Source organism: Callithrix jacchus, chromosome 2 (assembly GCF_049354715.1).
Source record: "Callithrix jacchus isolate 240 chromosome 2, calJac240_pri, whole genome shotgun sequence".
Classification (NCBI taxonomy): Eukaryota; Metazoa; Chordata; class Mammalia; order Primates; family Cebidae; genus Callithrix; species Callithrix jacchus.
The window spans coordinates 12,655,115-12,680,375 of record NC_133503.1 but is presented as its reverse complement, the minus strand read 5'-3'; the positions used below and the strand labels follow the sequence as shown (position 1 = coordinate 12,680,375).

The window sequence follows — 25,261 nt, the reverse complement described above, 5'->3', positions numbered from 1 at the left end:
GAAAATTTAGCCACTTGTGGCGGGCGCCTGTAATCCCAGCTACTCGGGAGCCTGAGACAAGAGAATCACTTGAACCCAAGAGGCGGAGGTTGCAATGAGCCAAGATCTCACTATTGCACTCCTGCCTGGGAGGCAAGAGTGAGACTATATCTCAAAAAAAAAAAAAAAAAGAAAGAAAAAAATTACCATTCTATAAAGGATATAACATCATTGCTGTGGGTTGGGTATTTCACGCCTCCAAACCTCATATTGAAATTTGCTTTTGTTTTTTCTTTTTTTGAGACGGAATCTCACTCTGTTGCCCAGGCTAGAGTGCAATGGATCTTGGCTCACTAGAACCTCCTCCTCCCAGGTTCAAGTGATTCTCCTCCCTTGGCCTCCTGAGTAGCTGGGATTACAGGCGTGCACCAGCTAATTTTTGTATTTTTAGTAGGGATGCCCAGTTAATTTTTGTATTTTTAGTAGAGACGGGGTGTCACCATGTTGGGCAGGCTGATCTCAAACTCCTGACCTCATGATCCGCCCACCTCAACCTCTCAAAGTGCTGGAATTACAAGCATGAGCCACTGCGCCCAGGTTTTTTTTTTTTTTTTTTTTTTTTTTTTAACAGGGTCTTGCTCTGTTGCCCAGGCTGGAGTGCAGTGGCGTGATCACAGCTCAGTGCAGCCTCAAACTCCTGAGCTCATGGGATCCTCCCACATCAGCTGCCCAAAGGGCTGAGATTACGGGCGTGAGCCACCACTTCTGACCTCACATTGGAATTTGATCCTGAAGTGGAGGTGGGGCCTAACGGGTGGTGTTTGGATCTTGAGTCAGATCTCTCATGAATAGATTGATGTCCTCCTGGAATGGGCAGTGAGTTCGTATTCTGTTCCTCAAGAGCTGGGTTGTTAAAGCAGCCTGATGCCCCTCCCCCGTCTCTCTCGCGTCCTCTCTCACGATGTGGCTTCTGCACACGCCGGCTCTCTTTCACCTTCCTCTCTAATTGGAAGCAGCACTTTGGGAGGCCAGGGTGGATGGACAGTTTGAGCCCAGGAGCTTCAGACCAGCTTAGGCAATGCAGTGAGACCTCATCTCTACCCAAGACAACCAAGTTGTATCCTCACTAGATACAACTGCCCAGTTTTGAACTTCCTAGCCTTCAGAATCATAAGCCAATAAAACGTTTTTCTTCATAAATTACTCAGCCTCTGGCCGGGTGCGGTGGCTCACGCCTGTAATCCCAGCATTTTGGGAAGCTAAGGTGGGCGAATCACCTGAGGTTAGGAGTTCAAGACCAGCCTGGCCAACATGATGAAACTCCATCTCTACTAAAAATACAAAAATTAGCTGGGCACGGTGGTGGGCGCCTGTAATCCCAGCTACTCGGGAGGCTGAGGCAGGAAAATCACTTGAACCTGAAAGGTGGAGGTTGTGGTGAACCGAGATCATGTCACTGCACTCCAGCCTGGGCGACAGAGTGAGATTCTATCTGAAATAAAGAATAAATAAATAAATAACCCAGCTTTGGGTATTTTTTTAATAGCAACACAAAATGGGCTATGACAGTCATTTAAAGCTATAAGGATGGGTGCGGTGGCTCACGCCTCTGATCCCAGCACTTTGGGAGGCTGAGGTGGGCAGATCATGAGGTCAGGAGTTCAAAACCAGCCTGGCCAACACAGTGAAACCCCGTCTCTACTAAAAATACAAAAAATTAGCTGGATGTGGTGGCAGGCACCTGTAGTCCTAGCTACTCGGGAGGCTGAGGCAGGAGAATCGCTTGAACATGGGAGGCGGAGGTCGTAATGAGCCGAGATCATGCCATTGCACTCCAGCCCAGGCAACAGTGTGAGACTCCATCTCAAAAAAAAAAAAAAAAGCCGTAAGACTGGCTGGGATCCCTCAGGGAGGGAGTGTGGACAGAGAGGAGGTCTAAACACATGCTGATGTTGAGAGTCAGGATGGTGGTGGAACTCAGAGAAGGGGTAGCCGGGGTGTAGGCAGAGAACCAAGGGGATGAGAGGCCAAGATACCAAGAGAAGAGAGTTTCAAGGAGGAAGCCACCTTCTCTGTCAAACACGACAGCTGAATGGGAGGAGCGCAGACAACGAGGAGGTGATGGATGACCTTGCCCAGAGCAGCTTCCCTGGAGTGTTGAGAAGAAGAATCTGTCTGGAGTGAGTTCCAGAGAAATAGGAGAACAAAGGCAGACATTATTCACTGGCGGGGGCGTGCAAGGTCAAGCAGGAAACTGGCTTCCTTGTGTTTTTAAGACGGGAACTAGGCCAGGCCCTGCGTCTCTCCTGTTATCCTAACACTTTGGGAGGCCAAGGCGGGAGGACCACTTGAGGCCAGGAGTTTGAGCCCAGCCTGACCAACATGGTGAAACCCTATCTCTACTAAAAAATAGAAAAATTAGCCAGGCATGGTGGTGTATGCCTGTAATTCCAGCTACTTGGGAGGCTGAGGCAGGAGAATCACTTGAACCCAGGAGGTGGAGGTTGCAGTGAGCCAAGATCGAGCCACTGCACTCCAGCCTCAGTGACACAGCAAGACCCCATCCTGTCTCAAAAAAAAAGGCCTGGTGTGGTCGCTCACGCCTGTAATCCCAGCACTTTGGGAGGCCGAGATGGGTGGATCACAAGGTCAAGAGATCAAGACCATCCTGGTCAACATGGCGAAACCCTGTCTCTACTAAAAATACAAAAATTAGTTGGGCCTGGTGGCACATGCCTATAGTCCCAGCTACTCAGGAGGCTGAGGCAGGAGAATTACTTGAACCCAGGAGCCAAGATAGTGCCATTGCACTCCAGCCTGGGTAACAAGAGTGAAACTCCGTCTCAAAAAGAAAAAAAAAAAAAGGAGAAAATGGAAATTTTGAGGGGGTTTTCCTGGTATAAACAGGAACTGGGGATGGGTTCCTGGGTCTGGCAGCCTAGAAGGGACACAGGGTATATGATGATTGGCAGGAGCAACCGCAGGCTGACAGGGACCTTCCCAGGCTCTGCCTGCTAGTCTGTGCACCGTCCCTGCCCTTCTCCAGCTGCCTGGCACAGCTAAACGTGGTGTCGTCATGGGGTCTTGTAATAGCTGCTAGGGACACCGCTGGGGAGAGTGGCCACACAGGAGGCCAGCACGGAAGAGTCATTCTAGAATTAGCCCACAGAACTGGCTAAGGAGGAACAGACAAGGAAGGCAGTCATTGCTGTGGCAACATTATGGTTTACTGGATGAACGAAAGGTGGTTTTATGGGTGACTGGGTAATTGACCATCGCCCATAGCCAGCAGGCCGCGTTAGCAGGGGACAGAGCTCCCCCTGGTGGGCCTGGGTGGCAAAGATGGTTAAGCGCAGATGGTGTGGTGTGCCCAGCAACTGGGAGTGGGCGGAGGAGGAGGAGCCAGCCGGGCAGAGGGGAGTGGGCAGGGGAGGAGGGGGATGACAGGGGGTAGACCTAGAGAGGTGTGAGTTTTGAAAAGGGAGTGATCACAGCTTCAAATGTCAGAGAGGTTTCTAAGATAAAGGATAAAAAGAGGCTACCTGGGCTGCCACACAGGTGTTGCTATCACGGGACATCGATCCTGAAGCCTTGGCACTGGGAGAAGAGGGATGGGTCTAAGATTATAATTTTCCTATATATCTTGTTTGGGGAATTTCAATGTTTTTCATTTGCCATTGTAAAACTAAAGATAACTTTATAACTTAAAAAAAATGTAGCTGTTACATGCAGCGATAAATTATTTTTTTTTAATGCGTCCTAGGTAAGTTTCTCTTTAAGTCAGGCATCTTGTGGTCTAGATAAATGTCTCATTTAATTTTTTTTAAATTAAAGCTAAAATAAAGGCTTTTCGATCAGGTGTGGTGACTCACGCCTGTCATCCCAGCACTTTGGGAGGCCAAGGTGGGTGGATTACCTGAGGTCAAGAGTTCAAAACCAGCCAGGCCAACATGGTGAAACCTTGTCTCTACTAAAAATACAAAAAATTAGCCACATGTGGTGGTGGGCACCTGTAATCCCAGCTACTTGGGAGGCTGAGGCAGGAGAATCACTTGAACCCTGGGGGAGGAGGTTTCAGTGAGCCAAGATCATGCCATTTCACTATGGCGTGGGCAACAGAGTAAAAATTCCATCTCAAAAAAAAAAAAAAAAAAAAAAAGACTTTCCCAGATAAATACAAACCAAGAGAATCTGTTGCTAGCAGACCCGTCCCGTAAGAAATACAGACGGAGTCTTTCAGACTGAGAAGAAAGAAGAGTAGACGGTGCATCTGAATCACAGGAAGAAGTGGAGAGTACCAGAAATTGGGAATAGGTGGGTGAATACAAAAACTCGAACTGGACATTGTCCCTTTGATTTATTTTAAAAATTGAATTAGTTAATAATTTGCGAAATGCCATAGTGTTGCGTTTTAACGTATATATGTAATAGGTTTGACAAAAATAGCAAAAATGGAGGAGCTAATGGTATGCTTTTGTTTGTGTTTTATCTTTTTTGTTTTTTTTTGAGACAGAGTCTTGCTTTGTCTCCAGGCACCAGGCTGGAGTGCAGTGGCACAATCTCGGCTCACTGCAACCTCCGCCTCCTGGGTTCAAGCAATTCTCCTGCCTCAGCCTCCGAAGCAGCTGGGACTACAGGCACGTGCCACCACACCTGACTAATTTTTGTATTTTTTTAGTAGAGACGGAGTTTCACCATGTTGGCCAGGATGGTCTCAATCTCTTGACCTCGTGATCCACCCACCTCAGCCTTCTGCTGGGATTACAGGCATGAGCCACCACTCCCAGCCTGTCTTGTTTTGTTTTTGAGACAGGGTGCTCTGTGGCCTAGGCTGAAGTACAGTGACATGATCGTGACTCACTGGAGCCTCGACCTCCTTGGCTCAAGTGACCCTCCAGACTCCGCTCCCCAGGTGGCTGGGATTACAGGCATGAGCCACCACGCCCAAACGATAATGCTACGTTGGTATCTTTTATTGAATTTAGGTTAATATTAACCTAAAATAGATTCTGATAAGTTAAAGATGTGTATTATAACCCTTAGGCCATCCTGAGAAATCGTTTTTTTAATATAGCAATAGTGAAATTAAAATAATGCACCAAAAACATTTTAGCACAAAACAAGGCAATAAAGAAGGAACAGGGTAACAAAAAAGACATTCACAAATAGAAAACAATAGCAAAATAACAGAAATGAATCCAATTATGTCAATAATTACATTAAATCAGAATGAAGTAAACACTCTAAATGCAGAGACGTCAGACTAGATAAAAAAGTAAGATCCAGCTGTATTCTAAGAAACCCGTGCGAGACTCAAAGACACAAACAAGCTGATAATGAAAGCATGGAGAAGTATATTCCATATATACCATGTAAACAGCCATTATAAGAAAGTGGCAGTGTCTGAATTCACAACTTCATATGCGCCGGGCGCGGTGGCTCAAGCCTGTAATCCCAGCACTTTGGGAGGCCGAGGCGGGTGAATCACGAGGTCAAGAGATTGAGACCAACCTGGTCAACATGGTGAAACCCCGTCCCTACTAAAAATACAAAAAATTAGCTGGGCATGGTGGCGCATGCCTGTAATCCCAGCTACTCAGGAGGCTGAGGCAGGAGAATTGCCTGAACCCAGGAGGCAGAGGTTGCGGTGAGCCGAGATCGCGCCATTGCACTCCAGCCTGGGTAACAAGAGCAAAACTCTGTCTCAAAAAAAACAACCTCATATGCTACTGTATTAGAAAGGAAACATTCTTAGAGACAAAGAGGGACATTTTATAATGAAAAAATGTATAAAATTTATAAATGACAAATCACATAAATGTGTTAAATTATCACATGTACCCCAAAAGTATGAACATCTCTTATGTATCAATAAAAATCTTTTAATATAGAGTTGAGGTCTTGTTATCTTGTCCAGCCTGGTCTCAAACTCTTGGGCTCAAGCGATCTTTCTGCGTCAGCCTTCCAACGTGCTGGGATTGCAGGTGTGAGCCAGCACGCCCAACCGATAAATACATGTTTAAAAATGACAAATGTATAGACACCTAACAATGAACTGCAAAATTCATAAAGCAAAAACAGACAGAACCGAAAGAAGAAAAGGAAGTTCAGCTATCATGATTGAAAATGTTGATACTCTGTCAGCGATTACACAGAAAAATCAATTAGAATAGAGAACCCTTGAATGACACCGCCAATTTGACCTGACAGACATACGACACTCCATTTAACCACAGAATACGCATTGTGTTCACACACACAAAGAACATTGTCCAGGACAGACCGTATGCTGACCCATAAAGCAAACCTCAAGAAGCTTAAAAGGACTGAAATCAGACGGCACATTTTCTCTCATGACCACACGTTCAATTAGCAACTCACAGCAGAAAGAACTGTGGGGACTTGTACGGCTTCTGAGAACCAAGCGTGTGTGTTTCTCTCCAATCTGATATTCAGTGACTTCATATTAATCACTTGAAATCAGGCAGGCGTGGTGGCTCACGCCTGCAATCCCAGCACTTTGGGAGGCCGAGGCGGGTGGATCACCTGAGATCAGGAGTTCGAGACCAGCCTGGCTGACATGGTGAAACCCCGTCTCTACTAAAAATACAAAAAAATTGGCCAGGCGTGGTGGCTCATGCCTGTAAATCCCAGCTACTCCGGAGGCTGAGGCAGGAGAATCACTTGACACTGGGAGGCAGAGGTTGCAGTGAGCTGAGGTCACGCCATTGCACTCTAGCCTGGGTGACAGAGCAAAACTTGTTTCTAATAATAATAATAATAATAATAATACCTTGAAATCAACCATCAAAGAACATTCTGAAAGCCTCCAAAGGGTACTGGAGCCTGAGAGCTCATTGTTTAGCACTTTGGGAGGCTGAGGCAGGAGGACGGCCTGAGGCCAGGAGTTCGAGACCAGGCTGCCTAATACTGTGAGACCCTGTCTCAATAAGAAATAATAATAAATTAATTAAAAAAAAAGAATTTTGTGGGCTGGTTGTTAAATCGGTGGTGGTGTGCATGATGACATCAGCCATGGTGGGAGCGTCTACACCACATTTACATCATGCAAACTGGCAAAAGCTACATATAAATGGGGGTGTTGAAGGGGAGGGGACACTTTACTAGCATATTACTAAATAGTTAAGTAAATTATGGCAGATAATTTATGCAGCCATTAACACTAAAAACTAAAATGAATACGTAAAAACAGAAAAGCTTTTGTCTGCTGGGTGTGGTGGCTCATGCCTGTAATCCCAGCACTTTGGGAGGATGAGGAGGGCAGATCATCCAAGCTCAGTAGTTTGAGACCAGCCTGGCCAACATGGTGGAAAAAAATATTTAATGGCTCTACAAAAAATACAAAAATTAGGCCGGGCGGGGTGGCTCATGCCTGTATCAGCACTTTGGGAGGACAAGGCGAGTGGATAACCTGAGGTTAAGAGATTGAGACCATCTTGGCCAACATGGTGAAACCCCGTCTCTACTAAAAATACAAAAATTAGCTGGGTGTGGTGGCGTGTGCCTGTAATCCCAGCTACCTGGGAGGCTGAGGCAGGAGAATTATCTGAGCCTGGGAGGAGGAGGCTGCAGTGAACTGAGATCACGACACTGCAATCCAGCTTGGGCAACAGAGCAAGACCTTGTCAAAAATAAATAAATAAAATGAAAAGAAAAAATCTTTTGTCAAATGACAACATCACAACAACTCTAGTTAGAGATCTAATGGGCTTTTGGGATTCATGAATGGAGCTGCCTGCCATTCTACGAAATAGACGGGAGCTTGCACTGCAACGGAGAACAGTGAGTTTTGTAAGGAAGGAACAAGGAAACAGAAGAATAGAAGAGCAAGCTAAGTGGTTAACCTTAGGTTACTTCGTGTTGCTTTTTGGAGGGTAAAAGCAGCAGGGACTTCCTTATTAGGTTCACTCAGGTAGACTGGAATCTCCTGTTTTCAAGAACAACTGGTCTGTTGGGGAATCTATCTGCTTCCTCAGACTCTCGGTTTGATGATGCAGCATTTAGCATGAGTGACTCCATTTTGGTTTGGTCTGGTTGGCAGGAGTCTAATGCAGTAGCTCAGCCCACACAATAGACTCCCATATTTTGTTTGTTTGTTTTTATTTATTATCATTATTATTGTGAGACAGAGTCTCGCTCTGTGGCCCAGGCTGGAGTGCAGTGGCTCGATCTTGGCTCGCTGCAACCTCTGCCTCCTGGGTCCAAGCGATTCTTCTGGCTCAGCCTCCTGAGAAGCTGGGATTATAGGAGTGTGCTACCATGCTCAGCTAATTTTTATATTTTTAGTAGAGATGAGGTTTTGCCATGTTGGCCAGGGTGGTTTGAACTCCTGACATCAGGTGATCTGCCCACCTTGGCCTTCCAAAGTGCTGGGAATTACAAGCATGAGCCACCATACCTGGCCTCATAATTTTGTTTAACAGTTGATATAATGCTAAGTTTTATAGACAAAAAGTATATGTACCCTGTAAATATGTAAAATACAGACAAGAGACCAAAGGACATATAAAGAGGAAAGAAATAGTGAATTGTGTTACAATGAAGATGTGAGTGTTTTAAAGTGGCCACATTACTTTTATAATTTAGGATTAAAAACCTCTGCCGGGCACAGTGGCTCATGCCTGTAATCCCAGCACTTTGACGAGGTCAGGAGTTCAAATCCAGTCTGGCCAAGATAGTGAAACCCCATCTCTACTAAAAATTAGCCAGGCACGGTGGCAGGCGCCTGTAATCCCAGCTACCTGGGAGGCTGAGGCAGGAGAATCGCTTGAACCTGGGAGGCAAAGATTGCAGTCAGCTGAGATTGCACCACTGCACTCCAACCTGGGTGACAGAGCAAGGCTCTGTCTCAAAATAAAAATTGTTTTTTCATAAAATGTTGAGGGAAATCTCCTGCAATGTTTCTTTTGTCTTTTTTTTGATAAAACTCGGTTTCTCTGCCAACACTCAGTTATCTGCTCCACACGCATCATCCTAAGTGGGGATGCAGCCTCGCTGTTCACAATACGTGGAACTGAAACATTCTTCTCAGTGTTCTCAGCCCTCTATGGCCTCTTATTTTTTAGACAGGGTCTTGCTCTGTCGTCCAGGCTGGAGTGCAGTAGTACCATTGTGGCTCACTGCAGCCTCAACCTCCTGGGCTCAAGTGATCCTCCTGCCTCAGCCTCCTGCTATCGTGAACGGCTAGTTTTTTATTCTTTTTCTCCTTTTTTTGAGATGGAGTTTAGCTCTGTGGCCCAGGCTGGAGTGCAGTGGCACGATCTCAGCTCACAGCTCACTGCAACCTCCGCCTCCTAGGTCCTGGTTCAAGCAATTCTCCTGCCTCAGCCTCCTAAGCAGCTAGGACTAAAGGCATGTGCCACCACGCCCGGCTAAGTTTTGTATTTTTAGTAGAGATGGGTTTTCACCATGTTGGCCAGGCTGGTCTCGAACTCCTGACCTCGTGATCTACCCATCTTGGCCTCCCAAAGTGCTGGGATTACAGGCGTGAGCCACTGTGCCCAGCCAAGTTTTTGAATTTTTGGTGGAGATTAGGTCTCACCATATTGCCTAGGATTGCACTCCAGGGGTCAAGAGATCCCCACGCCTTCCTTAAACTCATCTCACTGACGCCTCCTCCAGGAAGCCTGTGCTGTTCCCTCAGCTTGAGGCTTCTTACCCAGTCCCCGGAAGCCTTTCCTGCAGTTCAGCAAATGTTTGTGAAATGAAGAGCCTCACCTGCCTGCCTGCGGCCACGCGTCTAGTTACCCTGGTCTCTGAATCACAGATGAGCCCTCATTTCTTCGCACTAATAACCCCTGTGACCCTCCACCCTGTACTCAGAGAACCCACCCTCAGGTAGTTCCCTGTTTGTGACACACACAGCCCTGAGGCTGGACTAACAGGCAGACCAGGCTGGTGGACTCCAGCCCAAGCCTGCCCGATGCTGCTGGGGTGGGGGCCTCCGAGAGGGAGGACAGGGCCGGGTGTGGAGGAAGGCGGGGCCTGAGGCTGTTCGAGGCCAGTCGGTGTGTCCCCGGCTGGGACGGAAGTTGCACAAGTCCGATTAGTTTCAGTTTTGTTTCTTTTTCAGGCACCAGCAACAGCGGCCTTCAGGCCCCAAGCCCCGCGTCATCCTAAAGGCCAAGATCATCTCTGGCTAGGTAAGGGGTGGGGGCGGCACAGCTATAGGAAGGGCTGAGCTGAAGGCAGTAGGGGGAGGGGAGTGGAGAGAGAGCTCGGGAGGAGGAGGAGGAAGAGAGGGGAGCTGGGGAAAGAGGCACCCGGAAGGCAGGAGGAGAGGCCAGGCGGGAAGCCGCACCCGCCCCACTCCCGCCAGGTCTGAGGCTCCCCGCAAGAAAGACCCCGTCCCACTTTCTGAGGTCTCCTCCCAGCCCCACAAAAGGGGACATTCCACCAAGTTTGCCCAACAAGTAGGTCTCAGCCACTGTGCTAGGAGCTCAGGAGTCCCTCCCTCCAGAGGTTTCTGGAATGCATTCAGCAGGCAAAGCGAAGAGAACGGGACTGCAGGAGAATAGCCAAGGCCAAGTCGATCCGAGGGTGAGCCCGCAGCGGGAAGGGGACCAGCCCTTCCCCTAGACCTTCCTTCTGCCCACTCCAGAATCCACTTTAGAAACTGCTGGATGCAGGAAGCGGGGCCTCCACCACCCGCAATGCTGCCCCGGGTCTGGAAGAAGACAGGTGTACTGCCAGGCGGGCGCGGTGGCTCATGCCTGTAGTTCTAATGCTTTGGGAGGCCAAGAGGGGAGGATTGCTTGAGGCCAGGAGTTGGAGACCAGCCTGGGCAACATAGCGAGATCCCGTCTCTACAAAAAGTAAAATATTTTTTTAAATGGGCTAGGCGGCCAGGTGTGGTGGCTCATGCCTGTAATCCTAGAACTTTGGGGGACTGAGGCAGGTGGATCACCTGAGGTCAGGAGTTCAAGACCAGCTTGGCCAACATGGCAATACCCCGTTTCTACTAAACATACAAAAATTAGCGGGTGTGATGGCTCGTGCCTGTAATCACTGCACTCCAGCCTGGACAACAGAGTGAGACTGTCTTTAAAAAAAAAAAAAAAAGGGGCTGGGCATGGTGGCACATGCCTGTACTCCCAGCTATTTGAGAGACTTGAGTCCAGGAGTTTGAGGCTGCAGTGAGCTGTGATCACGTCACTGCACTCCAGCCTGGGTGACAGAGGGTGACCCTATTGGTGAAAAGTAAAATAAAACATAAAGAAGGGCAGGTGCAAGATCCTACCCCAATTGCCAGAACCTAGGCATCTCTGCCCACTGGGGTCCCCGTCTGTGTCCTTACTGTTCTTCCCTTGCACCCCAGTGCCCCATACAGCAGGGCCCCAGTATCTGTGCACACAGGAGGGCTTGCCCCACATTTGTCACCAAGCCCGTGGACTGGGGACACTGAGGATTCAATTACTAGCTAAGGCTAGGGATGCCTGCTCTTGTCATTTCTCACAGGTCTAACCCAAGTAGCAGCACTTCACATTTGCTGGATGTACACGCGGAAGAGGAGGAGGAGGAGGGCAGCTCCTTAGCTCAAAGCTAGTGGTCCAAGGCCTCAGAGGACTAGAAGGAAGTTCCTGGCCATTCAGGTGAGACCTCAGGTTTCTTCCCAGCCATTCAGGTCAGCCCCTAGCTCTGGGGATCCCGTGGGGCTTGAGGGCCAGGGTAGAGGCTGGAGGGTGAGCTGGAGAAAGTGTGTTCTCACCTGTGATCCTGACGCCTCTGCCTGCAGCATGGTTTCCCATGGGTCCTCGCCCTCCCTCCTAGAGGCCCTGAGCAGCGACTTCCTGGCCTGTAAAATCTGCCTGGAGCAGCTGCGGGCACCCAAGACCCTGCCCTGCCTGCATACCTACTGCCAGGACTGCCTGGCCCAGCTGGCCGATGGTGGCCACGTCCGCTGCCCCGAATGCCGTGAGACCGTGCCTGTGCCGCCCGAGGGCGTGGCCGCCTTCAAGACCAACTTCTTCGTTAATGGACTGCTGGACCTGGTGAAAGCCCGGGCCTGTGGAGACCTGCGTGCTGGGAAGCCAGCCTGTGCCCTGTGTCCCCTGGTAGGGGGCACCAGCGCGGGAGGGCCGGCCACGGCCCGGTGCCTGGACTGTGCCGACGACTTGTGCCAGGCCTGTGCTGATGGGCACCGCTGCACCCGCCAGACCCACTCCCACCGGGTGGTGGACCTGGTGGGCTACAGGGCGGGGTGGTATGACGAGGAGGCCCGGGAGCGCCAGGCGGCCCAGTGTCCCCAGCACCCCGGGGAGGCACTGCGCTTCCTGTGCCAGCCCTGCTCGCAGCTGCTGTGCAGGGAGTGCCGCCTGGACCCCCACCTGGACCACCCCTGCCTGCCCCTGGCTGAGGCTGTGCGTGCCCGGAGGCCGGGCCTGGAGGAGCTGCTGGCTGGTGTGGACAGTAACCTGCTAGAGCTGGAAGCAGAGCGGAGGGTGGAGAAGGAAGCGCTGACCCGGCTGCGGGAGCAGGCAGCCCGGGTGGGGACACAGGTGGAGGAGGCGGCCGAGGGTGTCCTCAGGGCCCTGCTGGCCCAGAAGCAGGAGGTGCTGGGGCGGCTGAGAGCCCATGTGGAGGCTGCCGAAGAGGCTGCTCGGGAGAGGCTGGCGGAGCTCGAGAGCCGGGAGCAGGTGGCCAGGGCAGCGGCCGCCTTTGCCCGCCGGGTACTCAGCCTGGGGCGAGAGGCCGAGATCCTCTCCCTGGAGGGGGCGATTGCGCAGCGGCTCCGGCAGCTGCAGGGCTGCCCCTCGGCACGGGGGCCGGCCCCCTGCCTGATTCCGCAGCTGGAGCTCCATCCTGGGCTCCTGGACAAGAACTGCCACCTGCTTCGGCTGTCCTTCGAGGAGCAGCAGCCTCAGAAGGACGGTGGGAAGAATGGAGCCGGCACCCAGGGAAGTGAGGAGAGCCAGAGCCGGAGGGAGGATGCGATGAAGACAGAGAGACAGGGTGGGACCCAGCTCCAGGCCAGAGATGAAGCCCAGACACCCCGAGAAGACAAAGCACAGATGCCCCGAGAAGATGGAGCCCAGACCTTGGAAGAGGACAGAGCTCAGATGCCCCGCGAGGATGGAGGACCCCAGTCCCAGAGGGGTGGCAGATCCAACAAGAAGAGAAAGTTCAAAGGCAGGCTCAAGTCAATTTCCCGGGAGCCCAGCCCAGCCCTGGGGCCGAACCTGGACGGCTCTGGCCTCCTCCCAAGGCCCATCTTTTCCTGCAGTTTCCCCACACGGATGCCTGGAGACAAGAGGTCCCCCCGGATCACTGGGCTCTGTCCCTTCGGCCCCCGGGAGATCCTGGTGGCAGATGAGCAGAACCGGGTGCTGAAACGCTTCTCCCTCAATGGCGACTACAAGGGCACCGTGCCCGTCCCTGAGGGCTGCTCTCCTTGCAGCGTGGCGGCCCTGCAGAGCGCCGTGGCCTTCTCTGCAGGTGCACGGCTCTATCTCATCAGCCCCGATGGTGAGGTGCAGTGGCGCCGTGCCCTGAGCCTCTCCCAGGCCAGCCACGCTGTGGCCGCACTGCCGAGTGGGGACCGTGTGGCCGTCAGTGTGGCGGGCCATGTGGAGGTGTACAATATGGAAGGCAGCCTGGCCACCCGGTTCATCCCTGGGGGCAAGGCCAGCCGGGGCCTGCGGGCGCTGGTGTTTCTGACCACCAGCCCCCAGGGGCATTTCGTGGGGTCAGATTGGCAGCAGAATAGTGTGGTAATCTGTGACGGGCTGGGCCAGGTGGTTGGGGAGTACAAGGGGCCGGGCCTGCACGGCTGCCAGCCGGGCTCCGTGTCTGTGGATAAGAAGGGCTACATCTTCCTGACCATTCGAGAAGTCAACAAGGTGGTGATCCTGGACCCGAAGGGGTCGCTCCTCGGAGACTTCCTGACAGCCTACCATGGCCTGGAAAAGCCCCGGGTCACCACCATGGTGGATGGCAGGTACCTGGTTGTATCCCTCAGTAATGGGACCATCCATGTCTTTCGGGTCCGTTCTTCAGACAGTTAAAGGGTCCAGGACTAGGGTGGGGAGGAGGGGGGAGGGAGAGGGCAGGGGGGAGGCAGAGCTGTCTGTGGGAGAGGACATTTTCCTGAAGGGCAGGGGTTGGCAACTTTTCAACATGACGTGCCAAACTGCTAACCCGTCTTCCAGTGTGTGAGAATAGGGACCAAGCATGGTGGCGTGACCTTAACTCTCAGAAGCAGGGGAGGCAGCTGGCTGGGTTGAGGAGATGCTGGGCGTTCACCTGCCTCTTGTCTTTTCTGGGTGGCTGCCGCCACTGCTATATAGTTTAGGTTTTTGAGGTTTGTGAGCCTGTCCTGATTTGCATTCTTCGAAAGCATTCCTGATAGAGTAGCTGAGGGAGAGTCTTGGGGGTCAAGAAGGGCCCAGGGTGGGTCAGAGCTCTGACCCCCTCGGACTGGCACAGGGTCCTACAGAGTCAGAGGAGGCCTGAGCTGTCGAATGGGCAGTAGGTGGCCTCTTCTGCCAGCCACAGGCAGGAAGCTCCTGTGGTCGTGGCATCCCCCCGCGGCAGTACCGGCTGGGCTTGCAGGAGGATGGGTAAGTGCAGACAGCAGCTGGGGCCAAAGGGGTTAGGGTCAAAGGCTGTGAAGAGAATAGGCTACTGAAAAACCAAACCCAGCAGAATTCCTGTCCAAAAATCCACGTTCTCCATCGCTTCTTAGCCTTTTGGCTAAGACTAAGTATTAAAAAGCACAGGCTTGGCCAGGCACAATGGCTCACACCTGTAATCCCAGCACTTTGGGAGGCTGTGGCAGGAGGACTGCTTGAGGCCAGGAGTTTGAGACCAGCCTGGGCAACATAGTGAGACCCCACCTCTACAGAAAATTAAAAAAATTAGCTGCATGTGATGGTGCATGCCTGTTAACCCAGCTACTCAGGAGCCTGGGGTGGGAGGATCCCTTGAGCCCAGGAGTTCAAGGCTGCAGTGAGCTATGATCACACCTCTGCATTCCAGACCGTATCTCAAAAAAAGAAAACCAAAAAACCCAGAAGACAAAAAGCAACCCAAAACAAGCAGGTTATCCATCACTTCTCAGCTAAGATCAAGTATAAAACCAAACAGGATGTGAGTATCGGCACAGGGAGCCCTCCGTGCAGCCACAAAGCCAAGTCTGAGGGAAGACGCACGTAGGATAGAAAAACCTCTGACCTTCAACGCTTCTGTTTTGATATCTTCACATTATCTGGGGTCTACGTGTTGCCTTCTCTTAGTTTTCCAGAAAAATTCCTTTTGAGATGTGTTGGCCTCCACTTGGCTGAACTAGGGGGTGAAGGAAGGTGTCCTCTGTGGGCCACTGTTGCTGGGGAAGCAGCTGAACCCTGCAGGCCAAGTGGATCTTGGGGGTGCCAGTGGAACCTGAGAAGTTGCAGTGGGGCTGCGATGGGGAGGCGTCAAAGCAGAAACCTGCCGGAGGTGGGCTGTGACCGCCATACTTTTTCCTAAATGGTGGCAGTGGTGGGATTGAGGGGCAAGTAGGCTTGAAGAATGTTTTTAGCCAGGGGGCTGTTGAGAGATGGCAGAAGGGAGTCTTAACGTGGGGACTGTTGATAGTGGGGCATTCGTGGGAACCAGTGGGATTTTAGAGAAGTCCAGATGGAACGCACAGGGCATCGGTAGAGGGAAAAGAAAATCCCTTTCTGGGAAACCATTTCTTATTTATTGAAACAATGGGGGACATCATCGAAGTCTGGGTGGACACATTTCAATTTTCTAAACATTACAAAGGTAGGCACAGCAAAGAATAATGACGATGATAAGAAAACCGAGGGCTGGTGCGGTGGCTCACGCCTGTAATCCCAGCACTCTGGGAGGCCGAGGTGGGTGGGTCACCTGAGGTCAGGCGTTTGAGACCAGCCTGGCCAACACGGTGAAAGTCCGTCTCTACTAAAAATACAAAAACTAGCAGGGTATGGTGGTGTGCGCTTGTAATCCCAGTTACTCGTGAGGTTGAGGTAGGAGAACCATTTGAACCCAGGAGGTTGCAGTGAGCCAAGATCGTGCCGCTGCACTTCAGCCTGGGCAACAAGAGTGAAACTCCATCTAAAAAAAAACCAAGAAGATGGGAAAATCATGGAGAACTGATTTGATGAGGAAAAGTTTGGTCTCTAATACACGAACTAGTGACTAGGACAGCATTTGTTCAAAAACCCATTTAAGCTCTGCACCTGGGAGGAAATGCATGCAGGCAAGGACTAGTAAAATGAAAAATGATAATACATTTTTAAAAAGCTGGACACAGTGGCTCACGCCTGTAATCCCAGCACTTCGGGAGGTCGAGGCGGGTGGATCACCTGAGGTCAGGAGTTCGAGACCAGCCTGGCCAATATGGTGAAACCCCATCTCTACTAAAAATACAAAAATTAGCTGAGCGTGGTGTTGCATGTCTGTAATCCCAGCTACTGGGGAGGCTGAGGCAGGATAATTGCTTGAACCCGGGAGGTGAAGGTTGCCGTGAGCTGAGTTCGCGCCATTACCCTCTTGCCTGGGTGTTGCAGTGAGATTCTGTCTCAAAAAAAAAAAAAAGGATAAATCCACATGCATTGGCTAAAATTACCCTTGTGGTGAAATAGACTCCTGGCACTATAAAAATGATATTTCCTGGAGAATAATTTGGCAAGACTTTCCAAGAATGGCAAGAATGATTATAAGAATAGGTTGTCTCACTTTGGGGAATACATTCCGGGAAAATAATGTAAGAGAAAAAGTATTTGCATACAGACACTTGCGGCTACTCTATACAGCACTGGCTAAGTAGATTTCGGCTCGTAGGGGAATGAGCCTCGTGCATGACAACTCTGAAGACTGTTGAGAAGAAATAGTTCTGTGGTGCAGTCATAATCCCCAAAAGTGGAGAGTCTGGAAGTCCCATCAGATAGTGGTCATAACAAGGGAAGCATCTGTCTGAATAACTGCTGAGTAAAATAGGTTCGGAATTTGTAAATAGTCATTGATTTGGGAGATTGGGGTTCGGTTTCTGTTTTTTTATAGTTACTTTGTGCTATTCTTCATGCACGCACATTTCTACTTCAGTTTTGATTATCCGTTACATAGCATGTATGCCTGGATATTTGCTTCAAGGAAATACACCTGTATAAGTGATATTCAGTAATACTGGGTGTGAGAATGAAGGTGTTGGAGCAAAGGAGATTGTCCTATGAGAGAAGAGGCAAGAGCCAGGGAGGGGATCCCAGCTGGCCGGGGCTCAGCCAGGAGGCAGGGCCATTGGGCAGGGTGGCAGACCAAGGAACCACTCTGGGAAATTTTGCAAAGGTCAGGTTCCCCCCTCAACCCCCGACAGGTGATTGAATTCTCGTGGAGTATCTGGAAGGCAGGGGAAGTTTTGTTGAGTTCGCCAAATAACTCAGACCAACTATAAACCGTGGAGTTTCTACAGGACCAACTAGAATAGGGATCAGCTACGTGGCGGAGGGTGGTGGAGGGTGGCGGAGGGTGGGGGGTGTGGTGGAGGGTGGCGGGGGGACGATGTCTGTCTTTACTGCAGCTCTGTCTGCAGAGCCAGCACTGTGAGAGCTCATAGTAGGTGCTCCATGAATGTCTGTGAAGTTAATTAATATCCGGAAAGGGATGAGATGATGGTATGACTCTTTCCAAAGCTTTCCCACCTGAAATGCCATTGCCCTAGTCAGCCAAGCTGTCCAAACCTCAGCTCGTGGGAAATCTCCAGTAGGGGGCACTGTGGACACAGTTCAGCATCTGCCTTCCAAAGCTGGGCTCTGGTAAAAAAGAAAAAAAAAAGGTGAGACTGGGCCAGTGCAGTGGTCATTCCTGTAATCTCAGCACTTTGCATGGCCAAGGTGGGAGGATGGCTTGAGGCCAGGAGTTCAAGACCAGGCTGAGCTTAGCAAGGCCCCATCTCTACAAAAAATTTAAAAAATCAGCCAGATGTAGTGGCATGCACCCGTAGTCCCAGCTGCTTGGGAGGCTGGGGCAGAAGGATTGCTCAAGCCCAGGAGTTCAAGGCTACAGTGAGCTCTGATTGAGCCACAGCACTCCAGCCTGAGTGACAGAGCGAAACCTGGTTTCCAAAAAAAAAGGAGAGATGAGATCGAGGTGTCCGCTTTGCTTCCATGCATGTGGAGGGGGTAGCAGGGAACTGTGAGCTGTTGGGGATCGCACACCTCGGGGTGGGAACAGCAGCTCTCCAGAGTTGCGTGGGAGCCATGGGCAGTGGCCCTGCCTGGTGAAATGATTCTAGCCACGTGGCCCGCCCAGGGGGCAAAACAGGAATAGAGACCTTCAAAAATGAAATGTCACCTGGCTGCAAGAAGATAGTCCCAAGTGCCCTAGAGATGGGGGCGCCAAGTGGCTTCCTGGGAAGCTGTAAGAATCCATAGGGCATTGTAAGATGAAGGGAGATATTAAGTTTTCTTTGTAAAGAGGTGGGGTGGGGGGCAGTGGAGAACACCGGAAAAATGAGAAAGATGGATGGGAAGTGTTGCATCGAACATAATTTGGAGCTAAAATCTCCAACACTGTTACTGAGTGGCTGGGGGACCCCAGAGAAAGTCCTGCTCAGGACCGAGGCAAAGAGTTCCCAGTTGTATCAGAGATGCAAAGAAACCAGGAACATGCCTGTAATCCCAGCACTTTGGGAGACTGAGGTGGGCGGATCACCTGAGGTCGGGAGTTCAAGACCAGCCTGGCCAACATGGTGAAACCCCATCTCTACTAAAGATACAAAAATTAGCTGGGCATAGTGGCGCATGCTTGTAGTCCCAGTTACTCAGGAGGCTGAGGCAGGAGAATCACTTGAACCTGGGAGGCGGAGGTTGCAGAGAGCTGAGATCACCCGGCCAACTGCATTGCACCTGGGATTGTGACAATTAACAGAGTGTTCCTTTTCCCGTTCGGAACTGGCTGGGTTGTGCATGGACGGACCAGTGAAAAGAGAATCCTGTCTGGGTAGGGAGGAGGGAGGTAGAAAGCCTCTTTCATATTCTTGGTGCCAAGAAATGGGAAGAGAATGAGGGAGCAGAGACCTGGGTTGTGTGCTGGCTCTGCACTTAACAGCTGTGTGATCTTGGTCCAGTTCCTTAACCTCTCTGAGCTTCAGTTCGTATACATCGGTAACGTCGGGATAATGACATCCCCTATGCCCACTTCACAGAGCTGCTGTGGGGACTGGATGAGAAACGCAGAGGAGTATTTCGGACACTGTAAAGCTCTAATCCAAGGTATAGGTTAGGACACAGTTCAGCTGACTCGTAGCCACCCGAAACTCTCCATCAGCATGAGTTTGTATGAGGATGTTAGGTACGTGTATTGTGCAGTGAGAGCTCGGGAACCCCGAGTGGAGCTGCTGCCTGCACATTGGCTTCTCCTTTAGAGGAGACCGTTTTGTTTTGCTTTCGGCAGTTACTTGAAGAAGCCGTATCTGAAGTCACAGCAGTGGCTTCGGGAATAGAAGGGACCAAGGACCAGCCTGCTGAAATGCAGTGCCATTCCTAAAAGCCAGCCAAGAATCAGACCGTCTTAGTTAAGAGCCCGTAACCGTAGACATTTAGAAAAAGTTAAAAATGGCAAGAGTGGCCCAATCTTTTGAGAATTTAGAGAAACTCTCGTCTGGAGAGGGAATAGTTCCCCTTCTGTTACAGCCTGCTTACCATGGCATCCATAAAGCAATGCCATATTCTAAATCTGCAGAGATAAGATTCTAAGGGGCGAAAGTCCAAGGCAGAAGTGACGAGTTTTGCATGGAAACTGATGAGGTTGGTGACCTGAGCTGGTCAGGGTTGGACAGGTGAGTGCCAGGATCGAGGTATCTGATTGTCTCTCCTTGAAACATAAGCAGAGAACTAGGTCTATCCCATAAATGAAGTGGGAAATTAGATAGGGTGCAGACTTCCGTACTGGGGAGAAAGTCTTGGATGAGCTGGGGCAGAGAACTGCCAGAGAGAGTACCCAGAGATACGTCGTTAGCAGGAGAAAGACCATGTTCAGATGCAGATTTGGGAAAGTAGGTAACTTGACTGAAGGTAGCAAAATGAGCCAGCTGGCTTGTGAATGTGGTTTATTAAATGGATCAGGACAGGAGCAAAAATAGATTTTCTAGGGACTGCTGACTCCTGCGATTGGAGACATGCACAGAGTACAGCGACATCAGACAAGACCTCGCCCGGGCTGCCGGGTGAGAAATCCTAGGGACCGGATAGAAGAGGGGCTGCCAGGTGAGAAATCCTAGGTACTGGATAGAAGAGGGGCTGTGCACACAGAGGTGAGGAAGGAGGCTTGGGAGGGCAGCCTGACTTGTCTCCAGAGAAAGTTGGAACCGGTTGGCTTAGCGACCACGAGAGACTGGGTTGCAGACGAGCAGTCTGGCATTGGCGCCTGGTCACTGAGCGACACGGCCCAGCGCGTTTCTCTGCATTGCCGTGGGGTAAAGCCAGTGTGCTGTAGACTCTTCCGTTCCTTTGGTTATGGATTTCGTAGCTTTCCTCTGTTCTTAATAAAGTTCTTTTGAAAATTGGAACCTTTCTCAGATGGGAATTTTGTATCTTTCCTCTGTTTCTTAATAAAATTCTTTGTGAAAAATTGGAATCTTTTCTCAGATGGGTTTATGGATATGGGGAAGCTTTACTACCCAGGCCCAGATAGTGAAGGAAATCAGGTCATCAACACCACCCAGTGGTAGGTGGCTCCCAGGATGGCCACACGGATTCCTTGAGGACGTTGCAGAAGGGACTGACTCGGTTACCACCTGTGAGCTCACCCTTGCCCCGGGCCACTCCTTCTGCAGGACACACGGGGCCCTCTGGGCAGAGAGACGTGCACCTCCTAGGCCAGCCCTGGTGGGAACCAGCGGGTTCCTGGCCCGTGCAGGGCTGTGGCTGGGCACACGTGGGTGTGAAGTGCAGGAAGTGAGTGAGGGGCCCGGATCAGGGTGACTGTGCCCACCACATGGTGCTTTGCCTATTTTTTGGTTTGGGGGAACCAAAAAAGAATCTGTGGATGCCTTCCCTTATTTATTTATATATTTGTTTATTTATTTATTTGAGATGCAGTCTTGCTCTGTCTCCCAGGCTGGAGTGCATGGTGTGATCTCTGCTCACTGTAACCTCCCCCTCCTGGGTTCAAGCAATTCTGCCTCACCCTCCCGAGTAGCTGGGATTACAGGCACCTGCCACCACACCTGGCTAATTTTTGTATTTTTTGTAGAGAAGGGGTTTTGCCATGTTGCATGAGCCGCTGCGCCTGGCTGCATCTGTGGGTACTTTCCAGCACATGGCATTCAGGTTCCTCCCTGCCGGGTTGGGAGCTCTAGGGGCATCTGCCTACTGGCCAAACCCAATCCCCTAACCTGGTCTCCAGGAGTCCCCTGAAAGCCCCCTTCCTCTCTCGTCCAAGTTTTCCCAAGGACGAAGAGGAATGACCTCAGCCTCTGGGCCTCCCCATCAGATACAGGAGATCCGATAGCAGTGGCCGAGATCTCGCCTTCGCCTGCTACCCATCCACTGACTCCCGGAAGCCTTCACATTCTGTTACAGACAAGAAAGCCATCCAAGGCTCGGCGAGGCTTGCTCAGAATAAGTCGATTTCGATTCACCCTGAGAATTGTCTGACTCCAAAGCTGCCCTTCCTAGCATCCAACGCCCAGTCCTCTGCCTTCTCAAGCAGCTTGAATCCTGGCCGAGTCACTTGAACCCATCTGAATCTCTGTTTCCTCATTTATAAGATGAGTGAGTGGGTGAAATAAGATCTGAGGCGCTCCCCTGTGCTAATAAACCAGGCCCCTGGCACTATTAGGAGAGGTCTGGAATCTTGACCTAGGGAGCGTGCTCCGAGACGCCCTGTGCACCCTGCTGGCATCCTGTTCAAGGCCCCCAAGACTGAGATGGAGACAAAGACACAATGACAAGGGGGGAGGAAATACTTTGAATGGCTAGGTGGGGGAGCAGGGCCCTCTGTTGCCGATGACAGCCTGAATAAGAATTCTGCAATTCATCCTCTGATGACTCAGCCGGTTGGACCGGCGCCTCTGCCAACCCTGGGGAGCGTGAGTCAGCAGCTGAGGGGGCCGGTGGCAGGAGAGATCACTGTGGTCCATGTGAGCGGTGACTGTGGGGAGAACGGTCTGTTCCCATCTCCTAACCCCAAGGCGGAGCATCTGCCTCTGCGGTCGGACACACACGGGCCTTGGGTTCTTAGCCATGTGGCCAGGCCTCCTCCCTCAGACCTGGTCTCTCCTCCTTTGCATTAGTGCAGTCACAGCCCCAGAGGTGCACGGGTCACGTCTGCTCCCCAAAGCCTTGGTGAGCAGCCATGTCTGCAACAAGAGACCCTGCTCCTCCCTCCTCTTCACTGTTCCCGCGAGTCAGGTCAGTCTCCCAAGAAGAGCAACGAAGGAGGAGGGACATGGCGCAGGCCGGGCACATGGCTGGGCAGTTGGTCATGGCATCCCTCCCTGCTCCTGGGGACTGGGGAATGGGTCTCTTGGGGCTTGAGCCCAACCTCCTGGGCTCAAGCAATTCTCCTGCCTCAGCCCCTCAAGTAGCTGAGATTACAGGCACGCACCACCACACCTGGCTAAGTTTTGTATTTTTTGTAGAGATGGGGTTTTGCCTTGTTGGTCAGGCTGCTCTCCAACTCCTGGGCTCAAGCAATCCACCTGCCTTGGCTTCCCAAAGCTCTGGGATTACAGGCTTGAGCAGCCGTGCCTGGCTGCATCTGTGGGTACTTTCCAGCATGTGGCATTTGGGGTCCTCCCTGCAGGGTCGGGGATTCTAGGGAAATCTGCCTACTGGCCAAACCCACTCCCCTAACCTGGTCTCCAGGAGCACCCTGAAAGAGCCTCCTTCCTCTCCCGTCCAAGTTTTCCCATATTTTTGCACAGGGACCGACTCAGAAAATATCTCTTCACACTTGGAAATAGCCGTGTCTATGTTGCCTCCCCTGATCGTAGGTTAAAGACGGTCCGTCCGCTTATTAGAAGAAAACAGCCAAAGCAAGCCAAGGTGCAGCAGACCCAAGTCCAGAGAGGGGCTGGGGGCATGGGCGGCAGAGTGAGGGGCACGCACAGACCTGACCCCTCCAGCAGTGCCTGCCTGCCATTCCTGGCAGCTCTGATCACCATCTAACTTTTGTGTGTGTGTGTGAGACGGAGTCTCTCTGTCACCCAGGCTGGAATGCAGTGGCACAATCTCAGCTCACTGCAACCTGCAACCTCTGTCTCTGGATTCAAGGGATTCTCCTGCCTCAGCCTCCTGAGTAGCTGGGATTACAGGTGTGTGCCACCATGTCCGGGTATTTTTCGTATTTTTAGTAGAGACTGGGTTTCATTATGTTGGCCAGGCTGGTCTCGACCTCCTGACCTCAAGTGATCCACCTGCCTCAGCCTCCTAGAGTGCTGGGATTACAGATGTGAGCCAGCATGCCCGACCTCACTGTCTAACTTATATTGTTCACGCGCAGTTTTCCCTGTCTGCAAAACCCTTCAGGAGGACAAGGAATTCTGATTCATCGTGGGTGCTCCATTATCAGGTATTTTGGAGCTATCTGGTTGAAATAGCAAATGAGTGAATGTATGCCAAAACCTGGTCATTTTCATTCAGCTCGAATACACCCTCTGGGGCAGGTAGCAACTCTAATGAGGAGGTGAGGCCCTTCTGCCAAAGAGATTTAGGATATTCTTCCTTTTCCTTGGAGGGGAGGTGTGAGTAAGAATGAAGTTATCCAAGCACAGTGGCTCATGCCTGCCATCCCAGCGCTTCGGGAGGCTAAGGAAGGAAGATTGCTTGAACCCAGGAGTTCAAGACCAACTTGGGCAATAAAGTGAGACCCTGTCTCTATGAAAAGTTTAAAAATTAGCTGGGTGTGATGGTGTGCACTCGTAGTCCCAGCTACTTGGGAGGCTGAGAGGGGGAGGATCGCTTGGTCCCGGGAGGTGGAGGTTGCAGTGAGCGGAGATTGCACCACTGCTCTCCAGCCTGGGTGACAGTGAGACCCTGTCTCAAAACAAAACAAACAGGTAACAGCCCCTCCTTGCTGGGCTTTTTATTTTTCCATACCTCTCTAACCTTCTAACATACTCGGCCCTTTCATTATGTATTCTGCTTATTGTTACTGATTTTCTTTACTTCCCCCCCTTTTTTTTTAGATGGAGTCTCACTCTGTGGCCAGGCTGGCGTGCAGAGGTGTGATCTCGGCTCACTGCAACCACCACCTTCCTGGTTCAAGCGATTCTCCTGCCTCAGCCACCATGCCCAGCTGATTATCGTTACTGATTTTCAGCCCCTGTAGAATGGGGGACTTGGTTTAGTTCACTGATCCTAGACCCTTAGAATGGTGCCTGGGCTTTAGTACATGCTGAAAGAGTGAATGAGTGAATGCATGCTGGAATGAATGAATGGGACACAGTATACATTTTCTTCCGGCCAGGCCCCTTTCTGCCTGCAGTGCATGCCGCGTGGATTCTCTTTTAGCTCTCTCAGCAATTCTATGTGGGAGGGGTATCATCTCATCCCCTTTTTATTTTATTTATTTTTCTTTTGAGACAGAGTTTCACTCTTTTGCCCAGGTTGGAGTGCATCGATGTGATCTTGGCTCACTGCAACCTCCACCTCCCTGGTTTAAGTGATTCTCCTGCCTCGGCCTCCCAAGTAGCTGGGATTACAGGCACCTGCCACCACACCCAGCTAATTTTATATTTTTAGTAGAGACAGGGTTTCACCATGTTGGCCAGGATGGTCTCGAATCCCTGACCTCAGGTGATCCACCTGCCTCGGCTCCCAAAGTGCTGGGATGACAGGCTTGAGCCACCTCACCTGACCATATCCGGTTTAAAGATTAGGCAGGTGGCCGGGTGCCGTGGCTCATGCCTGCCATCCCAGCCCTTTGGAAGGCCGAAGCCAGGGTATCGCCTGAGCCCAGAAGACTGAAACCAGTCTGAGCAATGTGGCAAAATCTCATCTCTAAGAAAAATACAAAAACTGTAGCCAGGGGTTGTGGTGTGCACCTTTGGAGGCTGAGATGGGAGGATCATCTGAGTCCAGGAGGTTGAGGCTGGGGTGAGCCATAATCTCACCACTGCACTCCCGCCTGGGCTACTGAGCTAGATCCTGTCTCAAAAACAAACAAAACAGAACAAAAGTGGGGAAGGTGAGGCTACAGAGATTATGCAACAAGGTCACCAGTAGGAGGGCAGAGGTCGAAGTCCACCTGCCACTCCTGGGCCACACAATTTCACCACACCCTGGAAAGGTCTGCACAAGAGACCTTCTGG

The 25,261-nt window shown here is 51.2% G+C and overlaps 1 protein-coding gene across 2 annotated transcripts; it reads left to right on the top strand.

Moving 5' to 3' along the window:
- The first annotated feature begins 10,047 nt into the window (after positions 1-10,047).
- TRIM56 (tripartite motif containing 56) lies at positions 10,048-16,382 on the top strand. 2 transcript variants are annotated; one of them, XM_008982178.5, is made up of 3 exons: positions 10,048-10,142; positions 11,458-11,591; positions 11,735-16,382. In XM_008982178.5, the coding sequence occupies exon 3, from the start codon at positions 11,736-11,738 to the stop codon at positions 14,001-14,003; it is 2,268 nt and encodes a 755-aa protein (XP_008980426.1). In that variant the 5' UTR covers positions 10,048-10,142; positions 11,458-11,591; position 11,735; the 3' UTR covers positions 14,004-16,382. The 2 variants fall into 2 exon arrangements, with proteins under 2 accessions (XP_008980426.1, XP_002744018.1); XM_002743972.7 differs by lacking the exon at positions 10,048-10,142 and adding an exon at positions 10,265-10,539.
- Positions 16,383-25,261: the final 8,879 nt, after the last annotated feature.